At 45.6% G+C, this 18509-nt stretch overlaps 1 protein-coding gene across 3 annotated transcripts in view; it reads left to right on the plus strand.

The window, feature by feature from the left end:
* ccdc57 (coiled-coil domain containing 57) overlaps positions 1-18509 on the plus strand; it is a 179256-nt gene that overhangs the window by 141504 nt on the left and 19243 nt on the right. For all 3 annotated transcript variants that reach the window (XM_085963583.1, XM_085963585.1, XM_085963584.1), the window contains exons 16-19: positions 5480-5708; positions 5924-6048; positions 6438-6569; positions 14366-14618. In XM_085963583.1, coding sequence (XP_085819709.1) covers positions 5480-5708; positions 5924-6048; positions 6438-6569; positions 14366-14618 — 739 coding nt within the window. The remainder of the gene's footprint in view (positions 1-5479; positions 5709-5923; positions 6049-6437; positions 6570-14365; positions 14619-18509) is intronic.

An 18509-nucleotide genomic window follows, 5' to 3' on the forward strand; every position in this document is an offset into this window, starting at 1 on the left:
GGAGACACTCAATGTTTTCAAGGGGAGACTGGATAGGCACTTGAGGGAAATAAACTTACAGGGCTACGGGGATAGAGCGGGGGAATGGGACTGACTGGATTGCTCTACAGAGAGTCGGCACGGACTCGATGGGCCGAATGGCCGCCTTCTGTGCCATATGACTCTGACGCTATGATTTAAAAATCCAAAATGATGCCCATACACTTTAAATTAGTTTATGCAAATATTGGCCCGGATTAAGATGTTTAAAATTATTGATCAAAAAATTTAATTTTTATTGACGTTGGTGCAATGAAGGGACTTATAAATAAAATTGCAACTCAGAACATTTATAATTATTAGAATTCTGTACATTGTATAATTATTTGGGGATTCCATTGCCTATCAGGGGATTCCCTTCGTAAATGATTGCAATGGAATCCTCCTTTGTCATTGGTGGACTGGGCCCACGTGAACCCTGGGACGCTTCCGAACCGCCAGTGTCCCTGGGAACCGTGTGCCTTTATGCTGCCGTCCGCCTGGAGGCCCAAGACCGCAACTCTTCGTGGCCTGGAGGGAAATTCGCAAATGTTTCACGGGTCGGCGGTGTGCTCCAGAGGTACGCCTCCGACCGCAATGTCTAGGCTATTGTAAATGCAATCAAAAAGAAATTGTTTGTAGTGTTGCTATGTATAGCCTGACGTAATAAAACTCACTACACACTTGGTTTGAGCATAAAGCAAGGCTTTAATCAACTTGTTTCAGAACATGGAGGTCTAGTTGTATTTCACTAGCTGCTTGTCTTACAAAATGTCCCTGGCAAGCTGGGGCCCACGCCCGAGTATTTATACTCCTTGGATGGTGCCACCAGCTGGCCGTCCAGCGTTATTTCATACGTAGTTTCTTGATGATGAGATTTACAACATAGCCCAGCTTAGAATTGCAAAGACATAACCTATGTGTGGCTAGCAGATTTGAATCTTTTCCAATGCACAAAAAAGCTTTCTAAATATTTGGATGTTTCAAAGTTTGAGACTGTCAAATTTATTTTTTCCTTCTAATGTCTCCATAGGGCTTCATAAGTCGAATCATTCCTTAGTATGAATTATGTCAACAATGATTGCATTCAAAACTTGACAATACCAATACTTTATTAAAGTAAATACCCAACCTACAGTTAGTGCTTTCTTTTCTATTGAAATCAATGTACATAATAATAAATCTTCATACTGTAGTAAGTTATTTCTTTGAATTTAGTTTGGTCTGTAGGAATGTGGACCTTTTCAGTGAGAGAAATTTACAGCTAGATCTCATGAACCCCTTAAAGAAGTATATTTTTTCTCACCATGCACCTGTTCCCATTTATGATTTATTTCATTGTTTGCTTTTAGACTTCTATCAATGGAAGATGCAAAGCAGTGACAGCATTAGAAGCTCATATTTTGCAATTTTTCAGCTTGTTCATTGTTTGCTTTTAAACCAGATGCTACAGATTCTAGGACAGACTGTTATGGACACCTGTACGATAGCAAAATACTGCAGAATCCGAAATAACAACAGAAAATGCTGGAAAAACTCAGCAGGCCAGGCAACATCCGTGGAGAGAAAATAGAGTCAACATTTCGGGTCTAACCCTTTTTCAAAACTGGAAAGGAAATGAAATAGATCGAAAGGCAGGGCTGGGACAGAACAAGAGAAGTGAAGAGACATTAAGAGGTATTCAAAACGAGACGAGATGGTGATAGGACTAGTGGAGACAAAAGACGGTTCTAGATTAGGTGTGAAATGTTCTGGCAGAATGGGAGACAGCTGCCATGTGGGAGAGAGAAAAAAAAGAGAAAAAAAAGGGCGAGGTGGGGGAAAGGGCCAAAACAAAGATGTGGATAAAATATAAGCGGAAATGTAATGGGGGCCGAGGTTATGATCTGAAATTGTTGAACTCGATGTTGAGTCCGGAAGGCTGTAAAGTGCCTAATCGGAAGATGAGGTGCTGTTCCTCGAGTTTACGCTGAGCTTCCGTGGAACAATGCAAGAGCCAGAGTACAGTGAGGTCTGAGTGGGAATGGAGCGGTGAATTAAAGTGACAGGCGACCGAAAGCTCAGGGTCACCCTTACGGACTGAACGGAGGTGTTCCACAAAGCGGTCACCCAATCTGCGTTTGGTCTCCCCAATGTAGAGGAGACCACATCGTGAGCTGCGAATACAGTATACTAGATTGCAAGAAGTACAAGTAAATCACTGTTTCACCTGAAAGGGGTGTTTGGGGCCCTGGACAGTGGGAAGGGGGGAGGTATAAGGGCAGGTGTTGCATCTCCTCCGCTTGCACAGGAAGGTGCCGGGCGAAGGGGAAGGGGTGCTGGGCGTGATAGAGGAGTGGACTAGGGTGTCTCGGAGGGAGCGGTCCCTACGGAATGCTGAAAGGGGAGGGGAGGGGAAGATGCGTTTGGTGGTGGGATCACTTTGGAGGTGGCGGAAATGGCGGAGGACGATCTTGCATTGTTCCATTGTTCCACGGAAGCTCAACGTAAACTCGAGAAACAGCACCTCATCTTCCGATTAGGCACTTTACAGCCTTCCGGACTCAATATCGAGTTCAACAATTTCAGATCATAACCTCAGCCCCCATTACATTTTTGCTTACATTTTATCCACATCTTTGTTTTGGCCCTTTCCCCCCCCCCCCACTTTTTTTCTTTCTTTTTTTCTCCCCCACATGGCAGCTGTCTCTCAGTCTGCCAGAATATTTCACACCTAATCTGAGCCGTCTTTTGTCTCCACTTGTCCTATCACCATCTCGTCTCGTTTTGAATACCTCTTAATGTCTCTTCACTTCTTTTGTTCTCTCCCAGCCCTGCCTTTCGATCCATTTCATTTCCTTTCTAGTTTTGAAAAAGGGTTAGACCCGAAACGTCGACTCTATTTTCTCTCCGCGGATGTTGCCTGGCCTGCTGAGTTTTTCCAGCATTTTCTGTTGTTATGGACACCTCCTTGCAGCAGTGTATAGGGTTGATATGTATTCCCTCTCGCTGCACCACATCAAGGTTAACTTATAGAATTACACAATCATACAGCACAGAAGGAGACCATTCACTCAATGGTGCCAGTGCCAGCTCTTTGAAAGAACTATCCAATTAGTCCCACTTCCCTGCTCTTCTCCCATAGCCCTGCAATTTTTTTCCTTTTCAAGGCTGGGTCCAATTCAAGATCTCAAGCCAGAAGAAGTGAGGAGTATGGCTGCTAGTGAGGTGAGAAAGATCCGACTAACGGTCAGATATGCCAAGTGTATATCCAATTCCCTTTTGAAAATTACTGTTGAATCTGCTTCCACCACCCTTTCAGGCAGTGCATTCCAGATTATAACAACTCACTGTGTAAAGAAATAATTCTCCTCATCTCCAATGTTCCCTGCAATTTATTTTGGGTGCGGGGCCCTTTTAGCATGCTGCGCGGCCCATTCAAATCTCTGCGCATATGTGGTTTTTCTATTGGAAAGCCGGCAAGCGGTCTGCATGGAACCTCCAGACCGCTGCAAGGCCACGCAGCTTAAAGGGAACATTGCTCATCTGCCCCCTAGTTCTTTTGGTAATTATTTTAAATCTGTGTCCTCTGGTTACCGACCCTCCTTCTCCCTATCTAATCTATCAAAACTACTCATAATTTTGAACACCTCTATTAAATCTCCCCTTAACCTTCTCTGCTCTAAAGTGGAGATTCCCAGCTTCTCTAGTCTCTCCACATAACTGAAGTCTCTCATTCCTAATACCATTCTAGTGCATCTCCTCTGTAACCTCTCCAAGGTCTTCCATCCTAAAATGTGGTGCACAGAATTGGACACAATACTCCAGCTGAGGCCTAACCAGTGACTTATAAAGGTTTAACATAACTTCCTTGCTTTTGTACTCTATCCCTCTGTTTATAAAGCCAAGGATCCCATATGCCTTTTAACAGCCTTATCAACAAAGAAATCAGAAAATGCCTAAGTACCTTTGGTTACCATGACATACAGTAATACACATACTGTGTGATGACATGCATGCAGCAGGCAGTTACATACCATACAAGGCTTCTTATGCGGTAAAAGTATTTGAGTATCTGAGTGCATGCATATAAAGGCTATGGGCATAAACAGGCACTACCTCATCGGCTTTGATGCTAAATGATTCAAGGACTGTAACAGAGTGTGAGGGGAGATCATTGTAAGTGGCTAACATGCTTTTGTACATTGTATTCTTGGAATGTATAACTGACTCCTTTTAACTTGCCTGGCTTGATCAGGCTTTTAAACTTTGTCTGACGCTGAGTGGCCATGCATGGGGTATTGGCACTGGTATTCACTGCACTGGCCAGCTCCTTTCACTGCCCCTGACATCCTCTCCTTGGAGGACAGCCTTACTGTGTAAGGGCTCCCTCTTTTATCAAACGTGGAACAGCTGCATATGGGAAGTGGTGGTGGGGGGAGCGCGAGGTAAGTGTTCTCTGCTCTACTGCTGACCTCAGAGTCAAAAAAATTTGCTTGAGTGCAACATCCATCCACCACCTTAAACATTCACTCCCACCACCACCGGCGCACCGTGGCTACAGTGTGTACCGTCTACAAGATGCACTGCAGCAACTTGCCAAGGCTTTTTTGTCAGCACCTCCCAAACCCGCAACCTCTACCATCTAGAAGGACAAGGATAGCAGGTGCATGGGAACACCACCACCTCCAAGTTCAACACCATCCTGACTTGGAAATATATTGCCGTTCCTTCATCGTCGCTGGGTCAAAATCCTGGAACTCCCTCCCTAACTGCACTATGGGAGCACCTTCACCACTGGGACTGCAGCAGTTCAAGAAGGCAGCTCACCAGCACCTTCTCAAGGGCAATTAGGGATGGGCAATAATTGCTGGTCAACCAGCGATGCCCACATCCCAGGAATTAATATATATATTTTTTAAATCAGCAGACACCTGGGCCTTTAAGCTGCTACCACAGCATGCCTGGACCTCAAACCTGTGGAATTCCTTACTTTGTGCAACGTTTTCCTTTTCCTATAATCTCAAGTCTTTTAAAACTCAAGCTCTCTACTTTGTGATTTTTTAAAATCTTGTTTTTTCTCTTCTAACTTTGTACCTGCACTATTTGGCTTTGACCATTCACCTTGGTTTTCAATTTATCCTATTGGAAATGAAGCTCTATAATGCTTTTGAACTATATCAATGCGCTTTGTATTTTATAGGAAACTTCCCTGTTTCTTGTTTTGAGGGTTCTGCAAGAGATGCTAGGAATTAGAGATTTTCAGTAGGCTCTGATAGATGACCCCCACAAGTATCTGTCCTGAGGAGTACAGGTCCATTTATATCCTTCTCCTTTGGAATAATTTTGAAGCAATGAGGTCATCAAGTATGCCAGGAAAAAATGTCAAACCTACACACCGGTCTTTATTGTTTTCATCCCATCAAATGCTCTGTTTTAGTATTTTCATGAATAAGTGCGTGATGACTCGTTTCTATTCCAGAGTGAACTTGTCAAGGAGCTTCAGGGAGAAATTCTCCGACTACGACAGCAACTGGTTCACTCACGATTAGGTAACAGCCCCCCACAACAGCCAAGCTCGACTGTGCCAATTTTACGAGCCAAACTAAAGCAGGCAGCTCGCTACATCAGTCAGCTATCCCGTGACAAACAGCAATTGATTGAGATGGGGAATCGACTCCGTGCAGAACTGGTTAGATCTGGATTAGATGGTACGTCACCAGCCACATCACTAATTGTTTTTAGATTAAAAAATTGTAATCTGTAGAGTAGTAAGAAAGAAATTCCGTCAATACAGAAGAACGTCAAGTCCACAGCTCAGTTCCATATCATTTTTTGCTGTTCACTGCCATGTACGTATTATGAACATATTTATATTATCTCTCAGATACTGTATTTAATCAGTAACTATGCCTTTCTCTTGCAGTTTCTCAGCCCTCTGTTGGTGTAGGCCATTCAGTCCTACCTGCTCAGTCTCCCAGAGGGCTAGCACAGGAAGCGCAGCATCGTCTGTCTGCTTTGGAGCACTTACAGTACCAACTCACTACACAGGTGATGATCTCCATGTATGCAATATTTCTCAATATCTTACTGAAATAAAGTTCCTCTCTAACATTCTACCATTTTATCATAAATCTGCCCTTTTTAAATTTGATTTTCTTCTCGTCCCATCACCTCTTTTTCTATTGTAGTTTTTGGCTAACCTCTAGGCTTCCCTAGCCACCCACCACTCCCATGGCTACTCTGCCGATCGTGCTACCAATAGGCACAAAATTGCTGCCTGTGTAACTTTGCCATGAATTTTACCTCCTTCCTTATTGAGAAGCATCTGAATTCTGGTTGGCATTTATATTTAGTGTAGTATTTAGTTACTCCCATCATTGGTTCACTGCTGTCTTTATTTATAGAACTAACTACAGCGGAGACTTGTATGATTTCAGGAGTTGCAATATGCGCAGCTGAAACACTTCAAACAAGTTCCCATCACTGTGCAGCAGAGTTCATCGGAGAGTGAAAATGGCCAGAATCCTCAGAATAGGAAAACTGGAACAAGAGAACATACCAGGAATACGGTAAGGCGCTAGAGAACACTGCAGAATAAAATCATCAAAGTCTTTTTACCAGTTGGGTAATTGCTTCAAAAAGTTGTTTGAACACGAGATATGGTGCAGAATGTAAATTAGCCCAGGTGTCCAAATTGTATCTGATATTAAAGTAAAATTTTTTAGCCAGTTAGTACAGTCGTTCCTGTACTGAACTGCTGGTCCCAGGTATAGTTGTAGCAAAACTGTTTGCCTATTTACTTGGTCCTTCACCCGTGGTTTGAAAAACATTCCAAGTTGCTTCACAGAGGCACAAGGAAAAATGGTTGCAAGCTAAAGAAGGAAAGATTAGGAGGCACGACCAAAAGCTTGGTCCAAAAAGTGGCTTTTAAGCAGAGCCTTAAAGGAGCGGAGGTGGAGAGGTTTAGAAAAGAAATTCCAGACGTGGGGCCAAGGTGGCTGAAAGCACAGCAACCAATGGTCGGGGGTTATGGAAGACGCTGGAGTCAGAGCAATGGAGAATAACGGTGGTGAGAAGGTTGTAGGAGATTACAGAGATAAGAAGGGGTGAGGAAATGGAGAGATTTAAACACAAGGTTAAGAATTTTAAATTTGAGGTGAGGGGCAACCTAGAGTCAATGTAGGCCAGCGAAGACCAGGGTGATGGATGAGCAGGACATGATACTAGATAGGATACAGGCAACAGAGTTTTGGGTTTTGCTGAATGTTACAGAGGGTGGAGGATAGGAGTCTAGCCAGGAAAACATTGGAATAATTGAGGCAGGAGGTGACAAAGGCATAAATAAGGGTTTTAGTGGCAGATGGGCTGAGGTAGGGGAGAGGGCGGGCAATATTGTAGAAGTAGGTGGTCCTTGTGATGGAGAGAATATAGGATCGGGCACTCAACTCTGAGTCAAACAGAATTCCGCGATTGCAAATGGTCTAGTTCAGTTTGAGACATTGTCTAGGAAGGGGGAATGGAGTCAGTGGTAAGGGTACAGAGTTTGTGACACGAACTAAAGACAATGGGGGAAAAATTCGGTTGCTTTGCGCCTCCCGTTAGCGCCCGGGCGAGGTGCCACTAACGCTTCCCGCTAAATTCAGCGGGAGGTTAGCGGCGGCGGTAGCCGGTCATTGCCATGCGCAGCGCTCCAGCCGCAAACTTTGCTCGCATCCCCTGACCTACCGCCAGACGCTATGTCCGACAGGGTCAGGGTGCTGTGTTTGCAGCCGCGGACGCGCAAATTAAAGGGCAGGTGTAGGGCGGCCATTTTTTTTGGGCCGCCTGCCAGCATCTGCCCCCTCTCGCCTCCTGCGGGGTGCCGGCCGCAATCGTTCAGCTTTCTTGAGTGCTGGGCTCTTTTGCCAGCAGCCTGCTCCCCAGCAGGGCCCCGGTGCGCTCTACGCTAGGCCCCTCCCCTTTAATCAGGGGAGGGAAGCCTGTAGTACTGCGGCGTTGCTGCACGTAGCACCACGATATTCAATGGGAGCGCCCCAAGAGGGAGGGGGAGCGCTTCCAGTAGCGCCCAGCCTCCTGCTTGGGGCGCTACCACTCAATTTCGGGCACGGGGGTGCTAACTTTTTCGAGGCGCTAAAAGTAGCGCCCCGGCGAAGTTAGCGCCCTAAAGGGGGCTCGACCCAATTTTTCCCCCAATGGCTTTGGTCTTCCCAGTATTTGCCTGGAGAACATTATGGTTTATCCAAGAGTAGATGTCAGAGAAACAGTACGATGGCACAGGGACTGCGGAGGAGTTGTGAGTTGGGAGAAATAATATAGTAAATTGGGTGAAGAAAATTACAAAACAAATGTTCATTGTAATAATTTATAAATTAAAGCATGTCTGGGTTATTTATAAATTAAAGCATGTCTGGGTTATTTATAAATTAAAGCATGTCTGGGTAACCCATCTCCTCAGCTGTTTTTGGGTTACTGCCGAACTTTTTTTCTCAACCAGGAGACAATTGTCCACTGTTCCAAAATCTCTTTTTATCCTCACATTATCTGTATTTTCCATCACTTCTCACTGCTGCCACCCTTTGCCTTTATCCAATATCTGGCCCTCGCTCCTCTCCCTTCCTGTCAATCAATTGTCCCCATCTGGCCCGATCCCTTTTTCAGGACGGAGAATTGGAATGCTGCTGGTTCGAAGGTTCATTTTTCAGCTATAAATCCATACCCCTGTGCAGGGCCTTTCCCACCCTCCCACCAGAGCGACAGGATTTTAACCTCTTTGTGACAATATTTCCCGGGATTTCTCTCCTCTCGAGTCAGAGGCGCAAAGTTCTGTTTTTCTCCCGGGTTGCTAGCTACAGTGCCCGGGAGAGCAGCCCTGAATTCCGAGACACTCCCGGACAATCCGGGAGGCTTGGCAACCCTGTCATAGAGGTACACAAGATATAGAAAAGGTAAATCTGAAACACTACTTCAAACTACCCATGATACAAAATCATGGGACACAGGTTTAAACTAATAATAAGCAAATTTTGGACTGACCTCAAGGTAATTCTGCACACTTAGAGCAGTCAACACACGGAATGGATTTCCTGATAGGTTACTGCAGGTGAAAATCCTCAAATAATTTAAGAAGCAGTAGTTCTGTTTGTGTGGATGAGCTAAGATGGCCTTCCTCATCCATATCTATTTTGTGATCTTTCCGTGATCATATTACACGCTGTTTCACCCATTTCTGGAATATTGTTACAATTTTAGCCAATAGATGGCGTCTAACGTCAAGTTCTTTCCAGCAGAGTTCGAAACTGCTGAAACTCCAGGCAGTGGTTCTGGATTCTGCTCACAAAGGGCAAAGGTGTCTTTTTCTGACTTTGCGCTTCCCGTGGATGATTGTCTGACCATTTAAATCAATGGTTAGAGGATTGTGCGCAGCATGCACCAGAATTCCCAATGTGCACAGCCAGGGCTCCGCACTGGAAACGTGAAGCTGAAAAACTATCCCTCATGTATCATGTTGGAATTTTACTTTCTGGATATTCAAGCCCAGAGGTTTGCCAGGTGATCCTTCAGGGATCTTGCCACACTAAACAGCAATGTTAGAGGAAAGAATGATCATTATTCTTCAGCTTGCTTTCATTTTGCTGATCTATAAAATAAAAAAAGCATAAAATCTGGTGTGTAAATCTCAACACAATGCAGAATGGCCTCCTTCTGTGCTGTATCATTTTACATGCCCCCCGACCCCGGAATGGCTCAACTGATTAAAGCAGTGAGTAGCTTAGCCAAACAAACCAGGAGGCCCCAGGATTGATCCCCATTTTCAGCAGATCTAGGCAAACTGCATTTGACCTCCGTGTCCCCTTGGTTAGGGAGGAGAAAATCAACTGGCAGTTCTGTGGACATTGGGTGAGGAGAAGATTGGGCTCAACTGTGATTGCCGCCGTGGTTAAATAGCCTTCCAACGCTTCATACCTAGGCTCATACATGAAGAATGGTCACTTTGACGAAATTAGAATGACACCCAGCACCCATGGAGCTGCAGCCCAATAAGGAGCTAAGGTCTTCAGGAGAAAAAAGAAAAGACAGACTTGTATTTCTATAGCGCCTTTCACGACCTCCGGACTTCCCAAAGCACTTTACAGCCAATGAAGTACTTTTGAAGTGTAGTCACTGTTGTACTGTAGGAAACACAGCAGCCATGGCATCTGGGGAATTTAAATTCAATTAATTAAACAAGTCTGGAATAAAAAGCTAGTATCAGTAATGGTAACCATGAAACTATTAGGTTGTCGTAAAAACTCATCTGGTTCACCAATGTCTTTTAGGGAAGGAAATCTGCCGTCCTTACCTGGTCTGGCCTATATGTGACTCCAGACCCACAGCAATGTGGTTGACTCTTAACTGCCCTCTGAAATGGCCTAGCAAGCCACTCAGTTGTAACAAACCGCTACAAAACACAATAATAAGAATGAAATCGGACAGACCACCCGGCATCAACCTCGTAACCGGCTACGGACACGGCAACGGCACACCCAGCTGACCCTGCAAAGTCCTCCTCACCAACATCTGGGGACTTGTGCCAAAATTGGGAGAGTTGACCCACAAACTAGTCAAGCAGCAGCCTGACATAGTTATACTCACAGAATCATACCTTTCAGCCAACGTCCCAAACTCCTCCATCACAAACCTTGGTATGTCCTGTCCCACAGGCAGGATAGACCCTCCAGGGGTGGCAGTTCAGTGGTATACAGTCGGGAAAGAGTGGCTCTGGGAATCCTCAACATTGACTCCGGACCCCATGAAGTCTCATGGCTTCAGGTCAAGCATGGGCAAGGAAACCTCCTGCTAATTACCACTTACCGCCCTCCCTCAACTGATGAATCAGTACTCCTCCATGTTGAACACCATTTGGAAGAAGCACTGAGAGTAGCAAGGGCACAGAATGTACTCTGGGTGGGGGACTTCAATGTCCATCACCAAGAGTGGCTCGTTAGCACCACTACTGACCAAGCTGGCTGAGTCCTGAAGGACATAGCTGCCAGTCTGGGCCTGCAACAGGTGGTGAAAGAACCAACACGACGGGAAAAACCTACTTGACCTCATTCTCACCAATCTACCTGTCACAGATGCATCTGTCCATGACAGTATTGGTAGCAGTGACCACCGCACAGTCATTGTGGAGACAAAGTCCCGTCTTGACACTGAGAACACCCTCCATCGTGTTGTGTGGCACTATCACCGTGCTAAATGGGATAGATTCAGAACAGATCTAGCAGCTCAAAACTGTCCATCTATGAGGCACTGTGGATCATCAGCAGCAGCAGCATTGTATTCCACCACAATCTGTAACCTAATGGCCGGCATATCCCTCACTCTACCATTACCACCAAGCCAGGGGACCAACCCTGGTTCAACAAGGAGTGTAGAAGAGCATGGCAGGAGCAGCACCAGGCGTACCTAAAAATGAGGTACCAACCTGGGGAAACTGCAACATAGGACTACATGCATGCTAAAAAGCGGAAGCAGCAACTATTGACAGGGCTAAGCGATCCCACTATTAACGGATCAGATCAAAGCTCTGCCGTCCTGCCACATCCAGTCGTGAATGGTGGTGGACCATTAAACAACTAACGGGAGGAAGAGACTCCATGAATATCCCCATCCTCAATGATGGTGGAGCCCAGCACATGAGTGCAAAAGACAAGGCTGAAGCGTTTGCAACCATCTTCAGCCAGAAGTGCTGAGTGGATGATCCATATCGGCCTACTCCTGAGGTCCCCACCATCATAGAAGCCAGTCTTCAGCCAATTCGATTCACTCCATGTGATATCAAGAAACGGATGAGCATACTGGATACAGCAAAGGCTATGGGCCCCGACAACATCTCAGCTATCGTGCTGAAGACTTGTGCTCCAGAACTAGCCGCGCCTCTAGCCAAGCTGCTCCAGTACAGCTGCAACACTGGCATCTATCTGACAATGTGGAAAACTGCCCAGGTATGTCCTGTCCACAAAATGCAGGACAAATCCAATCCGGCCAATTACCGCCCCATCAGTCTACTCTCAATCATCAGCAAAGTGATGGAAGGTGTCATCGACAGTGCTATCAAGCGACACTTACTCACCAATAACCTGCTCACTGATGCCCAGTTTGGGTTCCGCCAACACCACTTGGCTCCCGCCCTCAATACAGTCTTGCTTCAAACATGGACAAAGGAGCTGAATTCCAGAGGTGAGGTGAGAGTAACTGCCCTTGACATCAAGGTAGCATTTGACCAGGTGTGGCATCAAGGAGCCAAAGTAAAACTGAAGTCAGTGGGAATCAGGGGGGAAAACTCTTCACTGGCTGGAGTCATACCTAGCACAAAGGAAGATGGTTGTGGTGTTTGAAGGTGAATCATCACAGCCCCATGACATCACTGCAGGAGTCCCTCAGGGCAGTGTCCTAGGCCCAACCACCTTCAGCTGCTTCATCAATGACCTTCCCTCCAACATAAGGTCAGAAATGGGGATGTTCGCTGATGACTGCACAATGTTCAGCGCCATTCACAACTCCTCAGATAATGAAGCAGTCCATGCCCGCATGCAACAAGACCTGGACGACGTTCAGGCTTGGGCTGATAAGTGACAGGTAACTTTCGCGCCACAGAAGTGCCAGGCAATGACTATCTCCAACAAGCGAGAGTCTAACCACCGCCCCTTGACATTCAACGGCATTACCATTGCCGAATCCCCCACCATCAACAACGTGGGGGTCACCATTGACCAGAAACTTAACTGAACCAGCCACATAAATACTGTGGCAATAAGAGCAGGTCAGAGGCTAGGTATTCCGCGGAAAGTGTCTCACCTCCTGACTCCCCCAAGCCTTTCCACCATTTACAAGGTGCAAGTCAGGAATGTGATGGAATACCCTCCACTTGCCTGGATGAGTGCAGCTCCAACAACACTCAAGAAACTCGACACCATCCAGGACAAAGCAGCCCGCTTGATTGGCACCCCATCCACCGCCTTAAACATTCACTCCCTCTACCAACAGCGTACCGTGGCTGCAGTGTGTATCATCTACAAGATGCACTGCAGCAACTTGTCAAGGCTTCTTCGGCAGCACCTCCCAAACCCATGACCTCTTCCACCTAGAAGGACAAGGACAGCAGGCGCATGGGAACACCACCACCTCCAAGTCACACGCCATCCTGACTTAGAAGTATATCGCCGATCCTTCATCGTCGCTGGGTCAAAATCCTGGAACTCCCTACCTAACAGCACTGTGGGAGTACCTTCACCACAAGGACTGCAGCGGTTCAAGGAGGCAGCTCACCACCACCTTCTCGAGGGCAATTAGGGATGGGCAATAAATGCTGGCTTTGCCAGCGATGCCCACATCCCATAAACGAATAATGAAAAAAAATTTAAATTTGCACACAGCAAGATCCCACAAACAGCAATGCGATAATGACCAGATAATTTGTTTCTTTAGTGATGTTGATTGAGGGATAAATATTGGCAAGGACACTGGGGATAACTCCACTGCTCTTTTTCGAAATAGTGCCATGCGATCTATTACGTCCACCTGAGAGAGCAGACGGAGCATCGGTTTAACGTCTCATCCGAAAGGCAGCACTTCCTCAATACTGCACTGGAGTGTCAGCTAGATTTTTGTGCTCAAGTCTCTGGAGTGGGACTTGAACCCACAGTTTTCTGACTCGGAGGCGAGGGTGCTACCAACTGAGCCACTGGCTGATATTCAAAAAGAGAAAGAAGGGGAGAAATTGGCTGAGAAAAAAATAGTAATTTAGTGACTGCACGTGAAGAAGAGTATTCCTCTTGCATGGTCTAGAAGTTAAACTGTGTAGGAAGGGTATGTTTAAAGGGTTGCTTGATGGCTCAGTGAGTTTATCCAGTGAGTAGCTGAGCAATACAGACCAGGAAAGTTCTATGTTCAATCCCCAGTCTGTGCTGAATTAGCTGGTCTTTAGTCAGGGCAGCAGTAGCAACTGTACAATTAGCCTCAACCTTCCTGGGTTAGGGAGTGAGGAGGAGAAGAGTCAATCAGGGCTCCCATTCCTGATTACTATTCATGTGTTCCTGCTGGATATATGCAGCTGTGGACACAGGATGGGGACAAAATTTGGCTCGGCTGTTAATATTCCAGCGGTCAAATAGCCTGTCAAAACTCATTGTGAAGGATCACATAAATAATAGCCATTTGGGCAAGGTACTTGGTACTCGTAGAACTATATCCCAGCAAGGAGTCAACATCTTCAGCAGATGGGAAAGAGAGTAGAAAAATTGGTAAGCGATTAAAAGGAAAGGTGTGTTCAATTCTTTCAACTGAATTTGCATGGTCTGTTTTTTTCTGTTTTGACTTGCAGGACCCAGCTGTAGCCTCAACAGGAAAAACTGCGAATGGCAAAACAAAGGAAAGTGCACTCTCAGAAACTAGCCAGTCACATCTACTCGTACCAGAACCCAGCCAGTCCCAACCGATGATGCACGGTCCATCCACCCAGTCCGATCTACTAATGTCATCCTATGGAGCTGACAGTTCTATTCAAGATATCTGGCAGATGTTGGAGGGAGGGCCCAGTCCCTCCATATCTACTCCACAGAAAAACACTGAACCAGGTGATGTGTGGGGAATGAGAGAAAGTGCAGAGCGTTAGTTTAATTCATCTGCTCAGTGGCAAATATGGAAAATGGTACAGGACAAAGGTTATTTTAGCAGATATTTTTGTATTTAAGGAGAAATGTTAGCATAAGATGGAGTACTTGTAACATAAAGTGATTTACTGTCTTGTGTGGCCTCCTGATATGAGTGAGCACAGCTAATTTTACTGGAGCAAAATCTTGAAGCTCTGGATTAAAATTATGTACTTTTCATGTTTTGGAAACCCACTCTCGAGCAGCTGACGCACATGACCAGTTCATCGTGGCAGGAAATGATCAAAATCAATTTCTGTCTTTGTGAGTGTCCATTGTTCTTGCTTTCTCTCCCCCCTCCTCTTGCACACTCCTTTTGTGTGAGTCAATTTATATGTATGGCTATCCTCTTTCTATCCCTGTGCGTATTGTTGGTTTTTGTCTCTCTCTACTGTTTCTGAACATTCTCTCTCTCTCTCTCTCTCTCTCCCAAACTTCTCTTTCCCTCTCTGTATGAACTTTTCTCTCTCTCTCTCTCTCTCTCTCTCTCATCCCCCTCCCCCAGTATGTCTGAGCTTTGCTCTATCTCTCATGATCTCACTACAAGCACATCCCCCCAACCCCTCTCTGCTTTCTGGCGGAAGTCTTCCCTTTCAGATGGCATTGTTCAATCTTCTACCTTCTGACTTTCTTTCCTGGGCTTTTCAATTATTTGCATTTTCTTTTGTTCTTTTAAAACCTTTTCATTGCTTCACTGAAATGATCTTTTATGTTATTTAATGGATTTCTGCTAAAATACTAAATAGTTTGCAGGTCATTCAATCTATTAGTTTCAACCCCCACCAATTTTTTTCTTCCACTCAACAAAGGGGCTTACTATAGTTTTCAGTTTTGAAGAAGGGTATACACCCATTACAGATGCTGACTGACTTGTTGTGTATTTCCAGCAATTTGCATTTATTCCTCCCCCTCTTTCTCTCCCCCTGCCTGAACTTACTTTTTCTCCCTCTGTCTAGACCACTCTCGCCTTGTGTGCCTGGATTTTAGCCACCCCCTCCCCCATAAATCCAAACTTCTCTCTGTCCTTGTCTATCTGAACTCCTCTCTCTTCCTGTGTGTCTGAACTTCTTTGTCCCTCCCTCTCCCTTTGTATGTCATAATATCTCTCTCTCTCACTCCCCATCTTCCCTCTATCTGAACCCATCTCTTCCCCCGCATGTCTGAACATGTCTCTCTCCCCATTTCCTGTGTGTCTGAATGTCTTTTTCTGTCTCTTTCTTTCGTCATTTCTGAAATCTCTCACTCTGTCTAAAACTCTCTCTCCTTCCCCATCTTTCTGTGTCTGAGATTCCCTTGCACTCTTTGTCTGAACTTATCTCTTTCTGTGTGTGCATCTGAACTCTCTGGGGTCGATTTTCAGTGTGCCGTGAGGCGGGCTTTTAGGCGTGCGGGGGGGTCCCGACACCATCCCGCCCAAAACCCACCTCCACGTAAGTTTCAAAGGAGGCGGGTACCTGCCCCGCACAGGGACCCGAGGCGGGAAGGGATTAGCACCAATTAACTGCCTGTTAACAGGTAGTTAACAGGCAGTTTTTAGCCTAATCCCTATTTTGAGGGGTGTGTGGGATTCCCGACGGCTCCAAACCACACCAGGTTAGAGCAGGCGGGCCGTCGGGTTGAAGGACTTGGAGGGGTCGCGATGTCGGTGTTCAGGTGAGTGATGGGTGCATGAGTGCAAAGGTAAGTGTGTTTGGTGTGTCTAAAGTGTGTAAAGAAGTTTAAATTACCTGTACTTACTTTAACAGCCTTTCTTCCTCTAGGTTTCAGGAGTCCATCACTCAGCCGGCACTGAAAGCAAAATGGCTGCGAGCTGTCAAAAGTGACAGCCTTCAGCTTTCATTGCCGGTGAGACTTCTAACTGAGTCTGTGTAGAAGGACTCAGGTTAGAAATCAGACTGTCAGTGTTTGACAGCTTCAAACAGCTGTGAAACACTGATATTTCATCTGTCAAGACCTCGTGCCGGGTGGCCCTTAATTGGCCTACTGAGCCCGCTGGGTGGGCTCAACAAGGTCAATCAAGGGAAAATCGCGTGGATTGGCCGGACGTCGATGTAGGCGGGACTAAAACCCAAAAGTTGTAGTCCCGCCTCCTTACCGACTGCTGAATGAAAATCGACCCCACTGTCTTTCTCTCCCTCTGTTTCAACTTCTCTGTCATCCCAAAATTCTCTCTGAATTTCTTTCTCATTCTCCCTATATGTCTGATCTCTGTTTCTTCCCCCCCCCCCCCCCCAACCATGAATCTATTTTTTCTCTTTCGTTGTGTCTCTAATCTTTTTCCCTCTTTCCCGTGTGTCTGAGCCTCTTTCTCGCTCTCTCTACCCTGTGGATCTGAATCTCTCTCCCTGTGTGTAGGAACTTCTTTCTCTCTCGGTCTGCCTGTGTTTCTGAACTCTCTCTCTTGCTCTGTCTAAACCTGTCTCTTACTCCACATCTTTCTCTGTGTCTGTATTTCTCTCTGTGTCTTTGAACTTCTCTCCTTTCTCTAAACTTTTCTCTCATCCCCAAATTTCTGAATTTCATTCTCTCACTCTCCTCTATTACTCTATGTCTAATTTCTCTCTCTCCTGCCTGCTCCCTTTCCCCTCACTTTGCAGCTTTTCTCCCTTCCTGCACTGGCTGAATATCTATCTCCTCCAGGTTGTTTTCTATTGGTGATTTAGAAAGAAGAAAGAACTTGCATTTATATAGCACCTTCCACATCCTCAGAACGTCTCAAAATGCTTCAAGGCCAATTTTTTTTTTGGAAGTGTAGTCACAACATCATCTGCAAGTTAGAAGAATAAGTTACTTTCTTTCTGTTTTAGTCATCTCCATAGGGTAGGATTACATCTTTTGATGTTCTATAGATGAATCCACGCTTGATCACACTCACTGGAAAATTCTCTTATGTGAAAATTAGATCATAACTGGATTCACTTCAGCTGTGATGCCTCCCATGACAAAATAGCCTGCCAATACTCAGTGTCTAAGCTCACGCAGGAGGAATATCACTCTTTGCATACTGCAGGACAGCTGGTCCTATAGGATTGTAGCACATCAAGAATCAATACCTTCAGGGCAGTTGGGGAGGTAATAACACTGATGGAGTATTTCAACATATTTGTCCTTCATTTTAGCAAAGTTCAGCTGTCACTGAAATTCCACCTACCACTTATCTGACAGTTGCTTTTGCAAACCGAACATAAATCAATCTGTTGACATTGCTGTTAAGGTAATCAATATGTCATACCAACTAGACATTGACTAGAATTTGTTCAATCAGGCTCATGGAGATATCTTAGTGCTATCAGATTGATAGTCCCTATGGGTTGGGAACATTGATTATTTCTATTCTTCACTCTTCAACCACCCCCATATCTGTGTGCAGCTCCTGCTGTCTGACTAATTTTGCTGGGATAAGCTTCTGGAGAACCATTCAGTTTCTTGCTCATGTTCAGAACTGCTTTGGAAACTTGCCCACTTTTTGGTGAAACTGTCCCCTTTATACTGCGAAGCACTAGGTTTCACCAACAGGAGGGGGGGGGTGAAAGACAAGGAAGCAGCAAAAAGATGACTGCTTGCCTTCTATTCGCCTACCTCTACTATCGAGCACTTTTCACAGGGTCTCCGGCAGCATATCCCAGCTTCTTGGAGGTGCTGTTGAAGAAGCCTTGGCAAGTTGCTGCAGTGCACCTTGTAGATGGTACACACTGCAGCCACGGTGCACCGGTGGTGGAAGGAGTGAATGTTTAAGGTGGTGGATGGGGTGCCAATCAAGCGGGCTGCTTTGTCCTGAATGGTGTCTAGCTTCTTGAGTGTTGTTGGAGCTGCAGT

The sequence above is a fragment of the Somniosus microcephalus genome, chromosome 21 (assembly GCF_052327205.1).
Source record: "Somniosus microcephalus isolate GS21.2 chromosome 21, FLI_Smic_1.0, whole genome shotgun sequence".
In the NCBI taxonomy this organism is placed as follows: Eukaryota; Metazoa; Chordata; class Chondrichthyes; order Squaliformes; family Somniosidae; genus Somniosus; species Somniosus microcephalus.